Source organism: Oncorhynchus mykiss, chromosome 10, assembly GCF_057628025.1.
Source record: "Oncorhynchus mykiss isolate SJ-2025 chromosome 10, ASM5762802v1, whole genome shotgun sequence".
NCBI classification, from domain to species: domain Eukaryota; kingdom Metazoa; phylum Chordata; class Actinopteri; order Salmoniformes; family Salmonidae; genus Oncorhynchus; species Oncorhynchus mykiss.
The window spans coordinates 82,156,899-82,177,027 of record NC_143031.1 but is presented as its reverse complement, the minus strand read 5'-3'; the positions used below and the strand labels follow the sequence as shown (position 1 = coordinate 82,177,027).

The window sequence follows — 20,129 nt, the reverse complement described above, 5'->3', positions numbered from 1 at the left end:
GTCATGTCCTACTAGTGTAGTTGGAAACTAATTCTGAGGGTTGGTCATGTCCTACTAGTGTAGTTGGAGACTAATTCAGAGTGTTGGTCATGGTATACTAGTGTAGTTGGAGACTAATTCAGGGGGTTGGTCATGTCCTACTAGTGTAGCTGGAGACTGATTCCGAGGGTTGGTTATGTCCTACTAGTGTAGATTAGGGCCTGTAAGTAAGAATTTCACTGTAAGGTCTACTACACCTGTTGTATTCAGCATTTCACTGTAAGGTCTACTACACCTGTTGTATTCAGCATTTCACTGTAAGGTCTTCTACACCTGTTGTATTCAGCATTTCACTGTAAGGTCTACTACACCTGTTGTATTCAGTATTTCACTGTGAGGTCTACTACACCTGTTGTATTCAGCATTTCACTGTAAGGTCTACCACATCTGTTGTATTCAGCATTTCACTGTAAGGTCTACTACACCTGTTATATTCAGCATTTCACTGTAAGGTCTACTACACCTGTTGTATTCAGTATTTCACTGTGAGGTCTACTACACCTGTTGTATTCAGCATTTCACTGTGAGGTCTACTACACCTGTTGAATTCAGCATTTCCCTGTAAGGTCTACTACACCTGTTGTATTCAGCATTTCACTGTAAAGTCTACTACACCTGTTGTATTCAGCATTTCCCTGTAAGGTCTACTACACCTGTTGTATTCAGCATTTCACTGTGAGGTCTACTACACTTGTTGTATTCAGCATTTCCCTGTAAGGTCTACTACACCTGTTGTATTCAGCATTTCACTGTAAGGTCTACTACAGCTGTTGTATTCAGCATTTCCCTGTAAGGTCTACTACACCTGTTGTATTCAGCATTTCACTGTGAGGTCTACTACACCTGTTGTATTCAGCATTTCACTGTAAGGTCTACTACACCTGTTGTATTCTGCATTGCCCTGTAAGGTCTACTACACCTGTTGTATTCAGGTGACTAACATTTGATTATGTATTAGGATGGCAGATGTGTGAGAAGAGACTGTGAGGACAGGAGAGGCACAGCGAGGTCAACATACAGCGTTTTGATTACATACAATCCTCAGATTACACTGTATGTGTGTGAGTGTTTGTATGTCTGTGCGTGTGTGTGTGTGTGTGGGTGTGGGTGTGTCTGTGCGTTTTTGTGCGCATGTGTGTGTGTGTGTACGGGTGTGTCTGAGTGTGTGTGTGTGTGTGTGTGTGTGCGCATGTGTGCGCATGTGCGTGTGTGTGTGTGCACGGGTGTGTGCGATTACATGTGTCATGAGACAAGCTCCTTGCTATCCTACAGATGAGATTTGAATCACACAGAGTTGTTCCTTGTCGGGTCACATGATCAGGACAGACTGACCTCTGACCCTTCATCTCACAGTAGGAAAATAATCCTGCAGCAACAGGAAATGTGAAATATCCATTTATGTGGATTATAATAAATAGACAAAATGTGGAAAAAACGTAAAAAGGGGTGTGAATCCTTTTTTATTTCATTTGTCTTACGCCGCCTGGTATTCGCAGGCGGTCTCTCGTCCGAACTAACCAGGCTCAACCCTGGACAGGCGTGTTCAGGGGGGGTGTATCCACAAGTGTATTTTTGTACCCCTGTTTTCTTCCTGAATTAGGTCCTTTGGCTCATCTCTGCAACTCCTCAATGTGCTCGGGAGAGGCGAAGGTGGAGTCATGCGTCCTCTGAAACGTGACCCGCCTGGCCGGCTACTTCTTATCGCACTGCTCGCTTGACCCGGATGTCAGCCGCAACAACGCGTCGGAGGAAACACCGGTCGGTCGACTGATGTCCGGAGTCAGCTTGCAGGCGCCCGGCCCTGTCACAAGGATTCGCTAGAGCACGATGAGCCAAGGAAAGCCCCACTGGCCAAACCCTCCCCTAACCCGGACGGCCCTGTCACAAGGTGTCGCTAGAACACGATGAGCCAAGGAAAGCTCCACTGGCCAAACCCTCCCCTAACCCGGACGGCGCTGGGCCAATGGTGCTCCGTCCTATGGGGCTCCCGGTCACAGACAGTTGTAGTGTAGTGTAGCTTCAACACTGCGGGTGGGAATTGACCTCCAGGCTGTAGTGTAGTGTAGCTTCAACACTGCGGGTGGGAATTGACCTCCAGGCTGTAGTGTAGTGTAGCTTCAACACTGCGGGTGGGAATTGAACTCCAGGCTGTAGTGTACTGTAGCTTCAACACTGCGGGTGAACTCCAGGCTGTATTGTAGTGTAGCTTCAACACTGCGGGTGAACTCCAGGCTGTAGTGTAGTGTAGCTTCAACACTGCGGGTGGGAATTGAACTATTGGTACTGAGTCAATGTGGAGACTATATACAGGGGTACTGGTACAGAGTCAATGTGGAGGCTAAATACAGGGGGTACAGGTACAGAGTCAATGTGGAGACTATATGCAGGGGGTACCGGTACAGAGTCAATGTGGAGGCTATATACAGGGGGTACTGGTACAGAGGCAATGTTGAGGCTATATGCAGGGGGTAACGGTACAGAGTCAATGTGGAGGCTATATACATGGGGTACTGGTACAGAGGCAATGTTGAGGCTATATGCAGGGGGTACCGGTACAGAGTCAATGTGGAGGCTATATACAGGGGTACTGGTACAGAGGCAATGTTGAGGCTATATGCAGGGGGTACCGGTACAGAGTCAATGTGGAGGCTATATACAGGGGTACTGGTACAGAGTCAATGTGGAGGCTATATACAGGGGTACTGGTACAGAGTCAATGTTGAGGCTATGTGCAGGGGGTACCGGTACAGAGTCAATGTGCGTGGGCATCGGTTAGTAATGAGGCTATATACAGGGGGTACAGGTACAGAGTCAATGTGGCACCGGTTACTCGAGGTAATATACTGTATTACTGCCTTACGAAGTTCTATAAAAGGTGTCATTAAGATTCGTTAGATATAATGTGTCCTTTCAGGTTCAATATGTCAGATTTACTATTGGATGGGTCCTTCCACCAAATGATGACCTTTCTCTTCCCTTTGCTATGGTTAAGTAGAGATCTATTCCCTTTGCTATGGTTAAGTAGAGATCTATTCCCTTTGCTATGGTTAAGTAGAGATCTCTTCCCTTTGCTATGGTTAAGTAGAGATCTATTATCTTTGCTATGGTTAAGTAGAGATCTATTCCCTTTGCTATGGTGAAGTAGAGATCCTTTGCTATGGTTAAGTAGAGATCTCTTCCCTTTGCTATGGTTAAGTAGAGATCTATTCCCTTTGCTATGGTTAAGTAGAGATCTATTCTCTTTGCTATGGTTAAGTAGAGATCCTTTGCTATGGTTAAGTAGAGATCTATTCCCTTTGCTATGGTTAAGTAGAGATCCTTTGCTATGGTTAAGTAGAGATCTATTCCCTTTGCTATGGTTAAGTAGAGATCTATTCCCTTTGCTATGGTTAAGTAGAGATCTCTTCCCTTTGCTATGGTTAAGTAGAGATCTCTTCCCTTTGCTATGGTTAAGTAGAGATCCTTTGCTATGGTTAAGTAGAGATCTCTTCCCTTTGCTATGGTTAAGTAGAGATCTATTCCCTTTGCTATGGTTAAGTAGAGATCTATTCTCTTTGCTATGGTTAAGTAGAGATCCTTTGCTATGGTTAAGTAGAGATCTCTTCCCTTTGCTATGGTTAAGTAGAGATCCTTTGCTATGGTTAAGTAGAGATCTCTTCCCTTTGCTATGGTTAAGTAGAGATCCTTTGCTATGGTTAAGTAGAGATCTCTTCCCTTTGCTATGGTTAAGTAGAGATCCTTTTCTATGGTTAAGTAGAGATCATTTGCTATGGTTAAGTAGAGATCTCTTCCCTTTGCTATGGTTAAGTAGAGATCTCTTCCCTTTGCTATGGTTAAGTAGAGATCTATTCCCTTTGCTATGGTTAAGTAGAGATCTATTCCCTTTGCTATGGTTAAGTAGAGATCTATTCCCTTTGCTATGGTTAAGTAGAGATCTCTTCCCTTTGCTATGGTTAAGTAGAGATCCTTTGCTATGGTTAAGTAGAGATCTCTTCCCTTTGCTATGGTTAAGTAGAGATCTATTCCCTTTGCTATGGTTAAGTAGAGATCCTTTTCTATGGTTAAGTAGAGATCATTTGCTATGGTTAAGTAGAGATCTCTTCCCTTTGCTATGGTTAAGTAGAGATCTCTTCCCTTTGCTATGGTTAAGTAGAGATCTATTCCCTTTGCTATGGTTAAGTAGAGATCTATTCCCTTTGCTATGGTTAAGTAGAGATCTATTCTCTTTGCTATGGTTAAGTAGAGATCCTTTGCTATGGTTAAGTAGAGATCTCTTCCCTTTGCTATGGTTAAGTAGAGATCCTTTGCTATGGTTAAGTAGAGATCTCTTCCCTTTGCTATGGTTAAGTAGAGATCCTTTGCTATGGTTAAGTAGAGATCTCTTCCCTTTGCTATGGTTAAGTAGAGATCCTTTTCTATGGTTAAGTAGAGATCATTTGCTATGGTTAAGTAGAGATCTCTTCCCTTTGCTATGGTTAAGTAGAGATCTCTTCCCTTTGCTATGGTTAAGTAGAGATCTATTCCCTTTGCTATGGTTAAGTAGAGATCTATTCCCTTTGCTATGGTTAAGTAGAGATCTATTCCCTTTGCTATGGTTAAGTAGAGATCTATTCCCTTTGCTATGGTTAAGTAGAGATATATTCCCTTTGTCATGTTGTGTCTTGTCTCTGTCCTTTCCCTTCACCCTGTCTCCCTCTGCTGGTCGTATTAGGTTACCTTTCTCCCCCGCTTTCCCCCAGCTGTTCCTTGTCTCCTCTAACTACCCATTCACCCCGTTTCCCACCTGTTCCCTTTTTCCCTCTGATTAGGTCCCTATATCTCTCTCTGTTTCTGTTCCTGTCCTTGTCGGATTCTTGTTTGTGTTTCATGCCTGAGCCAGACTATCGTCATGTTTGCTGTAACCTTGTCCTGTCCTGTCGGAATCTGCCGGTCTATCTGAGCCTACCTATGTTTGGTTATTAAAGAAGCTCTGTTTAAGTTAGTTCGCTTTTGGGTCCTCATTCACTCACCATAACAGAAGAATCCGACCAAGAATGGACCCAGCGACTTCGGATCCTCTCCACTCAGCCGTCGGGATCCAGGGAGCGATGCTAGGCAGACACGAGCAGGAAGTGTCTGCTGCTCGACATGCCGTTGAGACCCTGGCCACCCAAGTCTCCAACCTCACAGAACAGGTTCACCATCTCCGCCTCGATCCACCGGCCACTTCCAGGGCTTTCGAATCTCCGGAGCCCAGAATCAATAACCCGCCGTGTTACTCTGGGGAGCCCACTGAATGCCGCTCGTTCCTCACCCAGTGTGATATTGTGTTTTCTCTCCAGCCCAACACTTACTCCAGGAGCACTGCTCGTGTCGCCTACGTCATATCTCTCCTTATTGGACGGGCTCGTGAGTGGGGCACGGCAATCTGGGAGGCAAGGGCTGAGTGTACTAACCAGTATCAGGACTTTAAGGAGGAGATGATACGGGTTTTTGATCGATCTGTTTTTGGGGAGGAGGCTTCCAGGGCCCTGTCTTCCCTATGTCAAGGTAATCGATCCATAACAGACTACTCTATTGAGTTTCGCACTCTTGCTGCCTCCAGTGGCTGGAACGAGCCGGCTTTGCTCGCTCGTTTTCTGGAGGGTCTCCGCGCAGAGGTAAAGGATGAGATTCTCTCCCGGGAGGTCCCTTCCAGCGTGGATTCCCTGATTGAACTCGCTATTCGCATTGAGCGACGGGTTGATCTGCGTCACCGAGCTCGTGGAAAGGAGCTCGCGTTCTCCGTTGCCCCCCTCTCCGCATCACTACCATCTTCCTCTGCCGGCTCGGGAGCTGAGCCTATGCAGCTGGGAGGTATCCGCATCTCGACTAAGGAGAGGGAACGGAGAATCACCAACCGCCTCTGTCTCTATTGCGGTTCTGCTGGTCATTTTGTCACTTCATGTCCAGTAAAAGCCAGAGCTCATCAGTAAGCGGAGGGCTACTGGTGAGCGCTACTACTCCTGTCTCTCCTTCAAGATCCTGCACTACCTTGTCGGTCCATCTACGCTGGACCGGTTCGTCAGCTTCCTGCAGTGCCTTAATAGACTCTGGGGCGGAGGGCTGTTTTATGGACGAGACCTGGGCTCGGGAACATGACATTCCTCTCAGACAGTTAAGGGAGTCCACGGCCTTGTTCGCCCTGGATGGTAGTCCTCTCCCCAGGATTCAGCGTGAGACGCTACCTTTAACCCTCACTGTTTCTGGTAATCATAGCGAAACCATTTCTTTTTTGATTTTTCGTTCACCTTTTACACCTGTTGTTTTGGGCCATCCCTGGCTAGTTTGTCATAATCCTTCCATTAATTGGTCTAGTAATTCTATCCTCTCCTGGAACGTCTCTTGTCATGTGAAATGTTTAATGTCTGCTATCCCTCCTGTTTCCTCTGTCTCTTCTTCACAGGAGGAGCCTGGTGATTTGACAGGGGTGCCGGAGGAATATCACGATCTGCGCACGGTGTTCAGTCGGTCCAGGGCCACCTCTCTTCCTCCACACCGGTCGTATGATTGTAGTATTGATCTCCTTCCGGGAACCACTCCCCCCCGGGGTAGACTATACTCTCTGTCGGCTCCCGAACGTAAGGCTCTCGAGGATTATTTGTCTGTAGCTCTTGACGCCGGTACCATAGTCCCCTCCTCCTCTCCCGCCGGAGCGGGGTTTTTTTTTGTCAAGAAGAAGGACGGGTCTCTGCGCCCCTGCATAGATTATCGAGGGCTGAATGACATAACAGTTAAGAATCGTTATCCGCTTCCTCTTATGTCTTCAGCCTTCGAGATCCTGCAGGGAGCCAGGTTTTTCACTAAGTTGGACCTTCGTAACGCTTACCATCTCGTGCGCATCAGGGAGGGGGACGAGTGGAAGACGGCGTTTAACACTCCGTTAGGGCACTTTGAATACCGGGTTCTTCCTTTCGGCCTCGCTAACGCTCCAGCTGTCTTTCAGGCATTAGTCAATGATGTCCTGAGAGACATGCTGAACATCTTTGTTTTCGTTTACCTTGACGATATCCTGATTTTTTCACCGTCACTCCAGATTCATGTTCAGCACGTTCGACGTGTCCTCCAGCGCCTTTTAGAGAATTGTCTTTTTGTGAAGGCTGAGAAGTGCACTTTTCATGCCTCCTCCGTCACATTTCTCGGTTCTGTTATTTCCGCTGAAGGCATTAAGATGGATCCCGCTAAAGTCCAAGCTGTCATTGATTGGCCCGTCCCTAAGTCACGCGTCGAGCTGCAGCGCTTTCTCGGCTTCGCGAACTTCTATCGTCGTTTCATCCGTAATTTCGGTCAGGTGGCCGCTCCTCTCACAGCCCTTACTTCTGTCAAGACGTGCTTTAAGTGGTCCGTTTCCGCCCAGGGAGCTTTTGATCTCCTCAAGAATCGTTTTACATCCGCTCCTATCCTTGTTACACCTGACGTCTCTAGACAGTTCGTTGTCGAGGTTGACGCGTCAGAGGTGGGCGTGGGAGCCATTCTTTCTCAGCGCTCCCTCTCTGACGACAAGGTCCACCCATGCGCGTATTTTTCTCATCGCCTGTCGCCGTCGGAACGTAACTATGATGTGGGTAACCGCGAACTGCTCGCCATCCGGTTAGCCCTAGGCGAATGGCGACAGTGGTTGGAGGGGGCGACCGTTCCTTTTGTCGTTTGGACTGACCATAGGAACCTTGAGTACATCCGTTCTGCCAAACGACTTAATGCGCGTCAGGCGCGTTGGGCGCTGTTTTTCGCTCGTTTCGAGTTCGTGATTTCTTATCGTCCGGGCTCTAAGAACACCAAGCCTGATGCTTTGTCTCGTCTCTTCAGTTCTTCAGTAGCCTCCACTGACCCCGAGGGGATTCTCCCTGAGGGGCGTGTTGTCGGGTTGACTGTCTGGGGAATTGAGAGGCAGGTAAAACAAGCGCTCACTCACACTCCGTCGCCGCGCGCTTGTCCTAGGAACCTTCTTTTCGTTCCCGTTCCTACTCGTCTGGCCGTTCTTCAGTGGGCTCACTCTGCCAAGTTAGCCGGCCACCCTGGCGTTCGGGGTACGCTTGCTTCCATTCGCCAGCGTTTTTGGTGGCCCACCCGGGAGCATGACACGCGTCGTTTCGTGGCTGCTTGTTCGGTCTGCGCGCAGACTAAGTCCGGTAACTCTCCTCCTGCCGGCCGTCTCAGGCCGCTTCCTATTCCCTCTCGACCGTGGTCTCACATCGCCTTAGATTTTGTCACCGGACTGCCTTCGTCAGCGGGGAAGACTGTTATTCTTACGGTTGTCGATAGGTTCTCTAAGGCGGCCCATTTCATTCCCCTTGCTAAGCTTCCTTCTGCTAAAGAGACGGCACAAATCATCATCGAGAATGTTTTCAGAATTCATGGCCTTCCGTCAGACGTCGTTTCGGACAGAGGTCCGCAATTCACGTCTCAATTTTGGAGGGAGTTTTGCCGTTTGATTGGGGCTTCCGTCAGTCTCTCTTCCGGCTTTCACCCCCAGTCTAACGGTCAAGCAGAACGGGCCAATCAGACTATTGGTCGCATCTTACGCAGTCTTTCTTTTCGCAACCCTGCGTCTTGGTCAGAACAGCTCCCCTGGGCAGAATACGCCCACAACTCGCTTCCTTCGTCTGCGACCGGGCTATCTCCTTTTCAGAGTAGCCTCGGGTACCAGCCTCCGCTGTTCTCATCTCAGTTCGCCGAGTCCAGCGTCCCCTCCGCTCAGGCTTTTGTCCAACGTTGCGAGCGCACCTGGAAGAGGGTCAGGTCTGCACTTTGCCGTTATAGGACGCAGACTGTGAGGGCTGCTAATAAGCGTAGAACTAAGAGTCCTAGATATTGTCGCGGTCAGAGAGTTTGGCTCTCCACTCAGAACCTTCCCCTTAAGACGGCTTCTCGCAAGTTGACCCCGCGGTTCATTGGTCCGTTCCGTATTTCTCGGGTCATTAATCCTGTCGCAGTTCGACTTCTTCTTCCGCGATACCTTCGTCGCGTCCACCCGGTCTTCCACGTCTCCTGCATTAAGCCCGTTCTTCGCGCCCCCGCTCGTCTTCCCCCCCCCCCCCCCATCCTTGTCGAGGGCGCACCCATCTACAGGGTCCGCAGGATTTTGGACATGCGTCCTCGGGGCCGTGGTCACCAGTACCTTGTCGATTGGGAGGGGTACGGTCCTGAGGAGAGGAGTTGGGTTCCCTCTCGGGACGTGCTGGACCGTGCGCTGATCGAGGATTTCCTCCGTTGCCGCCAGGTTTCCTCCTCGAGTGCGCCAGGAGGCGCTCGGTGAGTGGGGGGGTACTGTCATGTTGTGTCTTGTCTCTGTCCTTTCCCTTCACCCTGTCTCCCTCTGCTGGTCGTATTAGGTTACCTTTCTCCCCCGCTTTCCCCCAGCTGTTCCTTGTCTCCTCTAACTACCCATTCACCCCGTTTCCCACCTGTTCCCTTTTTCCCTCTGATTAGGTCCCTATATCTCTCTCTGTTTCTGTTCCTGTCCTTGTCGGATTCTTGTTTGTGTTTCATGCCTGAGCCAGACTATCGTCATGTTTGCTGTAACCTTGTCCTGTCCTGTCGGAATCTGCCGGTCTATCTGAGCCTACCTATGTTTGGTTATTAAAGAAGCTCTGTTTAAGTTAGTTCGCTTTTGGGTCCTCATTCACTCACCATAACACCCTTTGCTATGGTTAAGTAGAGATCTATTCCCTTTGCTATGGTTAAGTAGAGATCCTTTGCTATGGTTAAGTAGAGATCTCTTCCCTTTGCTATGGTTAAGTAGAGATCTATTATCTTTGCTATGGTTAAGTAGAGATCTATTCCCTTTGCTATGGTTAAGTAGAGATCCTTTGCTATGGTTAAGTAGAGATCTCTTCCCTTTGCTATGGTTAAGTAGAGATCTATTCCCTTTGCTATGGTTAAGTAGAGATCTATTCTCTTTGCTATGGTTAAGTAGAGATCCTTTGCTATGGTTAAGTAGAGATCTATTCCCTTTGCTATGGTTAAGTAGAGATCCTTTGCTATGGTTAAGTAGAGATCTATTCCCTTTGCTATGGTTAAGTAGAGATCTATTCCCTTTGCTATGGTTAAGTAGAGATCTCTTCCCTTTGCTATGGTTAAGTAGAGATCTCTTCCCTTTGCTATGGTTAAGTAGAGATCCTTTGCTATGGTTAAGTAGAGATCTCTTCCCTTTGCTATGGTTAAGTAGAGATCTATTCCCTTTGCTATGGTTAAGTAGAGATCTATTCTCTTTGCTATGGTTAAGTAGAGATCCTTTGCTATGGTTAAGTAGAGATCTCTTCCCTTTGCTATGGTTAAGTAGAGATCCTTTGCTATGGTTAAGTAGAGATCTCTTCCCTTTGCTATGGTTAAGTAGAGATCCTTTGCTATGGTTAAGTAGAGATCTCTTCCCTTTGCTATGGTTAAGTAGAGATCCTTTTCTATGGTTAAGTAGAGATCATTTGCTATGGTTAAGTAGAGATCTCTTCCCTTTGCTATGGTTAAGTAGAGATCTCTTCCCTTTGCTATGGTTAAGTAGAGATCTATTCCCTTTGCTATGGTTAAGTAGAGATCTATTCCCTTTGCTATGGTTAAGTAGAGATCTATTCCCTTTGCTATGGTTAAGTAGAGATCTCTTCCCTTTGCTATGGTTAAGTAGAGATCCTTTGCTATGGTTAAGTAGAGATCTCTTCCCTTTGCTATGGTTAAGTAGAGATCTATTCCCTTTGCTATGGTTAAGTAGAGATCCTTTTCTATGGTTAAGTAGAGATCATTTGCTATGGTTAAGTAGAGATCTCTTCCCTTTGCTATGGTTAAGTAGAGATCTCTTCCCTTTGCTATGGTTAAGTAGAGATCTATTCCCTTTGCTATGGTTAAGTAGAGATCTATTCCCTTTGCTATGGTTAAGTAGAGATCTATTCTCTTTGCTATGGTTAAGTAGAGATCCTTTGCTATGGTTAAGTAGAGATCTCTTCCCTTTGCTATGGTTAAGTAGAGATCCTTTGCTATGGTTAAGTAGAGATCTCTTCCCTTTGCTATGGTTAAGTAGAGATCCTTTGCTATGGTTAAGTAGAGATCTCTTCCCTTTGCTATGGTTAAGTAGAGATCCTTTTCTATGGTTAAGTAGAGATCATTTGCTATGGTTAAGTAGAGATCTCTTCCCTTTGCTATGGTTAAGTAGAGATCTCTTCCCTTTGCTATGGTTAAGTAGAGATCTATTCCCTTTGCTATGGTTAAGTAGAGATCTATTCCCTTTGCTATGGTTAAGTAGAGATCTATTCCCTTTGCTATGGTTAAGTAGAGATCTATTCCCTTTGCTATGGTTAAGTAGAGATATATTCCCTTTGCTATGGTTAAGTAGAGATCTATTCCCTTTGCTATGGTTAAGTAGAGATCCTTTGCTATGGTTAAGTAGAGATCTCTTCCCTTTGCTATGGTTAAGTAGAGATCCTTTGCTATGGTTAAGTAGAGATCTCTTCCCTTTGCTATGGTTAAGTAGAGATCCTTTTCTATGGTTAAGTAGAGATCATTTGCTATGGTTAAGTAGAGATCTCTTCCCTTTGCTATGGTTAAGTAGAGATCTCTTCCCTTTGCTATGGTTAAGTAGAGATCTATTCCCTTTGCTATGGTTAAGTAGAGATCTATTCCCTTTGCTATGGTTAAGTAGAGATCTATTCCCTTTGCTATGGTTAAGTAGAGATATATTCCCTTTGCTATGGTTAAGTAGAGATCTATTCCCTTTGCTATGGTTAAGTATAGATCCTTTGCTATGGTTAAGTAGAGATCTCTTCCCTTTGCTATGGTTAAGTAGAGATCCTTTGCTATGGTTAAGTAGAGATCTCTTCCCTTTGCTATGGTTAAGTAGAGATCCTTTTCTATGGTTAAGTAGAGATCATTTGCTATGGTTAAGTAGAGATCTCTTCCCTTTGCTATGGTTAAGTAGAGATCTCTTCCCTTTGCTATGGTTAAGTAGAGATCTATTCCCTTTGCTATGGTTAAGTAGAGATCTATTCCCTTTGCTATGGTTAAGTAGAGATCTATTCCCTTTGCTATGGTTAAGTAGAGATCTATTCCCTTTGCTATGGTTAAGTAGAGATATATTCCCTTTGCTATGGTTAAGTAGAGATCTATTCCCTTTGCTATGGTTAAGTAGAGATCCTTTGCTATGGTTAAGTAGAGATCTCTTCCCTTTGCTATGGTTAAGTAGAGATCCTTTGCTATGGTTAAGTAGAGATCATTTGCTATGGTTAAGTAGAGATCTCTTCCCTTTGCTATGGTTAAGTAGAGATCTCTTCCCTTTGCTATGGTTAAGTAGAGATCTCTTCCCTTTGCTATGGTTAAGTAGAGATCTATTCCCTTTGCTATGGTTAAGTAGAGATCTATTCCCTTTGCTATGGTTAAGTAGAGATATCTTCCCTTTGCTATGGTTAAGTAGAGATCCTTTGCTATGGTTAAGTAGAGATCTCTTCCCTTTGCTATGGTTAAGTAGAGATCCTTTGCTATGGTTAAGTAGAGATCATTTGCTATGGTTAAGTAGAGATCTATTCCCTTTGCTATGGTTAAGTAGAGATCCTTTGCTATGGTTAAGTAGAGATCTATTCCCTTTGCTATGGTTAAGTAGAGATCCTTTGCTATGGTTAAGTAGAGATCTATTCCCTTTGCTATGGTTAAGTAGAGATCTATTCCCTTTGCTATGGTTAAGTAGAGATCTCTTCCCTTTGCTATGGTTAAGTAGAGATCTCTTCCCTTTGCTATGGTTAAGTAGAGATCCTTTGCTATGGTTAAGTAGAGATCTCTTCCCTTTGCTATGGTTAAGTAGAGATCTATTCCCTTTGCTATGGTTAAGTAGAGATCTATTCTCTTTGCTATGGTTAAGTAGAGATCCTTTGCTATGGTTAAGTAGATATCTCTTCCCTTTGCTATGGTTAAGTAGAGATCCTTTGCTATGGTTAAGTAGAGATCTCTTCCCTTTGCTATGGTTAAGTAGAGATCCTTTGCTATGGTTAAGTAGAGATCTCTTCCCTTTGCTATGGTTAAGTAGAGATCCTTTTCTATGGTTAAGTAGAGATCATTTGCTATGGTTAAGTAGAGATCTCTTCCCTTTGCTATGGTTAAGTAGAGATCTCTTCCCTTTGCTATGGTTAAGTAGAGATCTATTCCCTTTGCTATGGTTAAGTAGAGATCTATTCCCTTTGCTATGGTTAAGTAGAGATCTATTCCCTTTGCTATGGTTAAGTAGAGATCTCTTCCCTTTGCTATGGTTAAGTAGAGATCCTTTGCTATGGTTAAGTAGAGATCTCTTCCCTTTGCTATGGTTAAGTAGAGATCTATTCCCTTTGCTATGGTTAAGTAGAGATCCTTTTCTATGGTTAAGTAGAGATCATTTGCTATGGTTAAGTAGAGATCTCTTCCCTTTGCTATGGTTAAGTAGAGATCTCTTCCCTTTGCTATGGTTAAGTAGAGATCTATTCCCTTTGCTATGGTTAAGTAGAGATCTATTCCCTTTGCTATGGTTAAGTAGAGATCTATTCTCTTTGCTATGGTTAAGTAGAGATCCTTTGCTATGGTTAAGTAGAGATCTCTTCCCTTTGCTATGGTTAAGTAGAGATCCTTTGCTATGGTTAAGTAGAGATCTCTTCCCTTTGCTATGGTTAAGTAGAGATCCTTTGCTATGGTTAAGTAGAGATCTCTTCCCTTTGCTATGGTTAAGTAGAGATCCTTTTCTATGGTTAAGTAGAGATCATTTGCTATGGTTAAGTAGAGATCTCTTCCCTTTGCTATGGTTAAGTAGAGATCTCTTCCCTTTGCTATGGTTAAGTAGAGATCTATTCCCTTTGCTATGGTTAAGTAGAGATCTATTCCCTTTGCTATGGTTAAGTAGAGATCTATTCCCTTTGCTATGGTTAAGTAGAGATCTATTCCCTTTGCTATGGTTAAGTAGAGATATATTCCCTTTGCTATGGTTAAGTAGAGATCTATTCCCTTTGCTATGGTTAAGTAGAGATCCTTTGCTATGGTTAAGTAGAGATCTCTTCCCTTTGCTATGGTTAAGTAGAGATCCTTTGCTATGGTTAAGTAGAGATCTCTTCCCTTTGCTATGGTTAAGTAGAGATCCTTTTCTATGGTTAAGTAGAGATCATTTGCTATGGTTAAGTAGAGATCTCTTCCCTTTGCTATGGTTAAGTAGAGATCTCTTCCCTTTGCTATGGTTAAGTAGAGATCTATTCCCTTTGCTATGGTTAAGTAGAGATCTATTCCCTTTGCTATGGTTAAGTAGAGATCTATTCCCTTTGCTATGGTTAAGTAGAGATATATTCCCTTTGCTATGGTTAAGTAGAGATCTATTCCCTTTGCTATGGTTAAGTAGAGATCCTTTGCTATGGTTAAGTAGAGATCTCTTCCCTTTGCTATGGTTAAGTAGAGATCCTTTGCTATGGTTAAGTAGAGATCTCTTCCCTTTGCTATGGTTAAGTAGAGATCCTTTTCTATGGTTAAGTAGAGATCATTTGCTATGGTTAAGTAGAGATCTCTTCCCTTTGCTATGGTTAAGTAGAGATCTCTTCCCTTTGCTATGGTTAAGTAGAGATCTATTCCCTTTGCTATGGTTAAGTAGAGATCTATTCCCTTTGCTATGGTTAAGTAGAGATCTATTCCCTTTGCTATGGTTAAGTAGAGATCTCTTCCCTTTGCTATGGTTAAGTAGAGATCTATTCCCTTTGCTATGGTTAAGTAGAGATCTATTCCCTTTGCTATGGTTAAGTAGAGATATATTCCCTTTGCTATGGTTAAGTAGAGATCTATTCCCTTTGCTATGGTTAAGTAGAGATCCTTTGCTATGGTTAAGTAGAGATCTCTTCCCTTTGCTATGGTTAAGTAGAGATCCTTTGCTATGGTTAAGTAGAGATCATTTGCTATGGTTAAGTAGAGATCTCTTCCCTTTGCTATGGTTAAGTAGAGATCTATTCCCTTTGCTATGGTTAAGTAGAGATCTCTTCCCTTTGCTATGGTTAAGTAGAGATCTATTCCCTTTGCTATGGTTAAGTAGAGATCTATTCCCTTTGCTATGGTTAAGTAGAGATATCTTCCCTTTGCTATGGTTAAGTAGAGATCCTTTGCTATGGTTAAGTAGAGATCTCTTCCCTTTGCTATGGTTAAGTAGAGATCCTTTGCTATGGTTAAGTAGAGATCATTTGCTATGGTTAAGTAGAGATCTATTCCCTTTGCTATGGTTAAGTAGAGATCTATTCCCTTTGCTATGGTTAAGTAGAGATCCTTTGCTATGGTTAAGTAGAGATCTATTCCCTTTGCTATGGTTAAGTAGAGATCTATTCCCTTTGCTATGGTTAAGTAGAGATCTATTCCCTTTGCTATGGTTAAGTAGAGATCTATTCCCTTTGCTATGGTTAAGTAGAGATCCTTTGCTATGGTTAAGTAGAGATCCTTTGCTATGGTTAAGTAGAGCTGGTGCACCACTATGGCATGTGAAAGCCTGTTAGATTAAATGAAGTGCCCTTTGATATAGACCACATAGAAAATTCAATAAATATTTGTAATGTGAATAAATCTAAAGTGACATGTGCCTCTGTGCCCGGTCTGTGACTTTCAAGGAAGATTTGAACCCACTTAAACCCCCCCCCCCCAAAAAAAATCTCTCCCAAGTTATCCACCATCATTGTGAAGCCCTACTTATCGTGTTACTTTGACAAAAAGTAATTTCTGAAGATGATGAGATTGGTGATTTTAATTTATTTATCTGTGATAATTTTATGAAGGTCAACCCTGTTTACTGAACTCTCCTTTTTAATATGATGAAAATATTCCTTTTAAAATATTATTTTCTTATAAAAATACATTTTTTACATCTAATAGTCAAATCACAGCGTAATTGCAGATGAGTTGGTTCTCGTCTCTTTGACTGTTTTCTGGTGTTTCTGGTGTTTTGTGGTGGAAAACTGAGAGCGTTTCGAGAATAACAAGTCAACCCTGTTACCCATAGACAGACAGGCCAGAATAACAAGTCAACCCTGTTACCTATAGACAGACAGGCTAGAATAACAAGTCAACCCTGTTACCCATAGACAGACAGGCTAGAATAACAAGTCAACCCTGTTACCTATAGACAGACAGGCCAGAATAACAAGTCAACCCTGTTACCTATAGACAGACAGGCTAGAATAACAAGTCAACCCTGTTACCTATAGACAGACTAGAATAACAAGTCAACCCTGTTACCTATAGACAGACAGGCCAGAATAACACATCAACCCTGTTACCCATAGATAGACAGGCTAGAATAACAAGTCAACCCTGTTACCTATAGACAGACAGGCTAGAATAACAAGTCAACCCTGTTACCCATAGACAGACAGGCTAGAATATCAAGTCAACCCTGTTATCCATAGATAGACAGGCTAGAATAACAAGTCAACCCTGTTACCCATAGATAGACAGGCTAGAATAACAAGTCAACCCTGTTACCTATAGACAGACAGGCTAGAATAACACATCAACCCTGTTACTCATAGACAGACAGGCTAGATTAACAAGTCAACCCTGTTATCCATAGATAGACAGGCTAGAATAACAAGTCAACCCTGTTACCTATAGACAGACAGGCTAGAATAACACATCAACCCTGTTACCCATAGATAGACAGGCCAGAATAACAAGTCAACCCTGTTACCCATAGATAGACAGGCCAGAACAACAAGTCAACCCTGTTACCCATAGATAGACAGGCCAGAATAACAAGTCAACCCTGTTACCCATAGACAGACTAGAATAACACATCAACCCTGTTACCCATAGACAGACAGGCTAGAATAACAAGTCAACCCTGTTACCCATAGACAGACAGGCTAGAATAACAAGTCAACCCTGTTACCCATAGACAGACAGGCTAGAATAACAAGTCAACCCTGTTACCCATAGACAGACAGGCTAGAATGACACATCAACCCTGTTACTTATAGACAGACAGGCTAGAATAACAAGTCAACCCTGTTACCCATAGACAGACAGGCTAGAATAACAAGTCAACCCTGTTACCCATAGACAGACAGGCTAGAATAACAAGTCAACCCTGTTACCCATAGACAGACAGGCTAGAATAACACATCAACCCTGTTACCCATAGACAGACAGGCTAGAATAACAAGTCAACCCTGTTACCCATAGACAGACAGGCCAGAATAACAAGTCAACCCTGTTACCCATAGACAGACAGGCCAGACTAACAAGTCAACTCTGTTACCCATAGATAGACAGGCCAGAATAACACGTCAACTCTGTTACCCATAGACAGACAGGCCAGAATAACAAGTCAACCCTGTTACCCATAGACAGACAGGCCAGACTAACAAGTCAACCCTGTTACCCATAGATAGACAGGCTAGAATAACAAGTCAACCCTGTTACTCATAGACAGACAGGCTAGAATAACAAGTCAACTCTGTTACCCATAGATAGACAGGCTAGAATAACAAGTCAACCCTGTTACCCATAGACAGACCAGAATAACAAGTCAACCCTGTTACCCATAGACAGACAGGCCAGAATAACAAGTCAACTCTGTTACCCATAGACAGACAGGCCAGAATAACAAGTCAACCCTGTTACCCATAGACAGACAGGCCAGACTAACAAGTCAACTCTGTTACCCATAGATAGACAGGCCAGAATAACACATCAACTCTGTTACCCATAGACAGACAGGCCAGAATAACAAGTCAACCCTGTTACCCATAGACAGACAGGCCAGACTAACAAGTCAACCCTGTTACCCATAGATAGACAGGCTAGAATAACAAGTCAACCCTGTTACTCATAGACAGACAGGCTAGAATAACAAGTCAACTCTGTTACCCATAGATAGACAGGCTAGAATAACAAGTCAACCCTGTTACCCATAGACAGACCAGAATAACAAGTCAACCCTGTTACCCCTAGGCAGACAGGCTAGAATAACACATCAACTCTGTTACCCATAGACAGACAGGCTAGAATAACAAGTCAACCCTGTTACCCATAGACAGGCCAGAATAACAAGTCAACCCTGTTACCCCTAGGCAGACAGGCTAGAATAACACATCAACCCTGTTACCCATAGGCAGACAGGCTAGAATAACAAGTCAACTCTGTTACACCATAGACAGACAGGCCAGAATAACAAGTCAACTCTGTTACCCATAGACAGACAGGCCAGAATAACAAGTCAACCCTGTTACCCATAGACAGACAGGCCAGACTAACAAGTCAACCCTGTTACCCATAGACAGACAGGCTAGAATAACAAGTCAACCCTGTTACCCATAGATAGACAGGCTAGAATAACAAGTCAACCCTGTTACCCATAGATAGACAGGCTAAAATAACAAGTAAACCCTGTTACCCATAGACAGACAGGCTAGAATAACAAGTCAACCCTGTTACCCATAGACAGACAGACCAGAATAACAAGTCAACCCTGTTACCCATAGACAGACAGGCTAGAATAACAAGTCAACCCTGTTACCCATAGATAGACAGGCTAGAATAACAAGTCAACCCTGTTACCCATAGACAGACAGACCAGAATAACAAGTCAACCCTGTTACCCATAGACAGACAGGCTAGAATAACAAGTCAACCCTGTTACCCATAGATAGACAGGCTAGAATAACAAGTCAACCCTGTTACCCATAGACAGACAGACCAGAATAACAAGTCAACCCTGTTACCCATAGACAGACAGGCTAGAATAACAAGTCAACCCTGTTACCCATAGATAGACAGGCTAGAATAACAAGTCAACCCTGTTACCCATAGACAGACAGGCCAGAATAACAAGTCAACCCTGTTACCCATAGACAGACATACCAGAATAACAAGTCAACCCTGTTACCCATAGATAGACAGGCTAGAATAACAAGTCAAACCTGTTACCCATAGACAGACAGACCAGAATAACAAGTCAACCATGTTACCCATAGACAGACATACCAGAATAACAAGTCAACCCTGTTACCCATAGATAGACAGGCTAGACGCGTTTTAATAATGTTAATTTTCTCTCTCTCTCTCTCTCTAGATCAACATAGGTGGTGGATGTGACAACCTCCACCTTGGCAGTGATTTCTCCATGGAGCTGAGAAGCTAATGTCCGGCAATTCAATTCTATGCATTTTTCCAAAGCTAATGCTGTGTTCTTTTGCTCAAACATAATAACAAAATCAATACTGTTAAATTAATTGTTTTGGGAATTTTCTATCTCTCCTTCCCTCTCCTCCCTTCCTCTCCTTCTCTCTCCTCCCTTCCTCTCCTTCTATCTTCTCCCTTCCTCTCCTTTTCTCTCCTCCCTTCCCTCTCTCTTAGTCCTGGTGTCTCTCTCGCTCTCTCTCTCCTCCCTTCCTCTCCTCTCCTTCCCTCTCCCTCTTTTGCTTCTTACTTTGACCTGTGACCTCCATCATTAGAAGAGAGATAGAGAGAGACAGGGAGAGAGAGAGAGAGAGACAGAGAGAGAGAGAGAGAGAGAGAGACAGAGAGAGAGAGAGAGAGAGAGAGAGAGAGAGAGAGAGAGAGAGAGAGACAGAGAGAGAGAGAGAAACAGAGGGGGTTGGCCAAGGAGGTAATCATATCCATTCAGCATCACTCACTCAGGAGCTTGAAGCTGTACTACAATAGTGTGTGTGTGTATGTGTCCGTTTTTTTGTGTGTGTGTGTGTGTGTGGTCAACTCACAGTCTGCGTCAGCGAGGAGCAGGAAGCTGAGCAGCAGCAGGAAGTAGCCCGGCCTGGCAGATAGCATCATGGGATAAGTAGTAATCCACATGCCGTGACCTCACAGCCTCACTGGCCAATAGAAGACAAGAAGAGCCCTCACAACCTGGACAGAGGGAGAAATTATAAACATTACATTTATTTATCATATTTTTCATGTTCAAATCAGATTCACTGTTCCATTACTAATCAACCAGAGAGAGAGAGAGAGAGAGAGAGAGAGAGAGAGAGAGAGAGAGAGAGAGAGAGAGAGAGAGAGAGAGAGAGAGAGAGAGAGAGAGAGAGAGAGAGAGAGAGAGAGAGAGAGAGAGAGAGAGAGAGAGAGAGAGAGAGGAGAGAGAGAGAGAGAGAGAGAGA

The 20,129-nt window shown here is 44.1% G+C and overlaps 1 protein-coding gene across 3 annotated transcripts in view; it reads right to left on the bottom strand.

Moving 5' to 3' along the window:
* LOC110516467 (receptor-type tyrosine-protein phosphatase delta) overlaps window positions 1-19,880 on the bottom strand; it is a 181,708-nt gene extending 161,828 nt beyond the window's left edge. For all 3 annotated transcript variants that reach the window (XM_090188107.1, XM_090188104.1, XM_090188106.1), the window contains exon 1: window positions 19,734-19,880. In XM_090188107.1, coding sequence (XP_090044233.1) covers window positions 19,734-19,824 — 91 coding nt within the window. In that variant the 5' untranslated portion in view covers window positions 19,825-19,880. The remainder of the gene's footprint in view (window positions 1-19,733) is intronic.
* Between the last annotated feature and the right edge of the window lie 249 nt (window positions 19,881-20,129).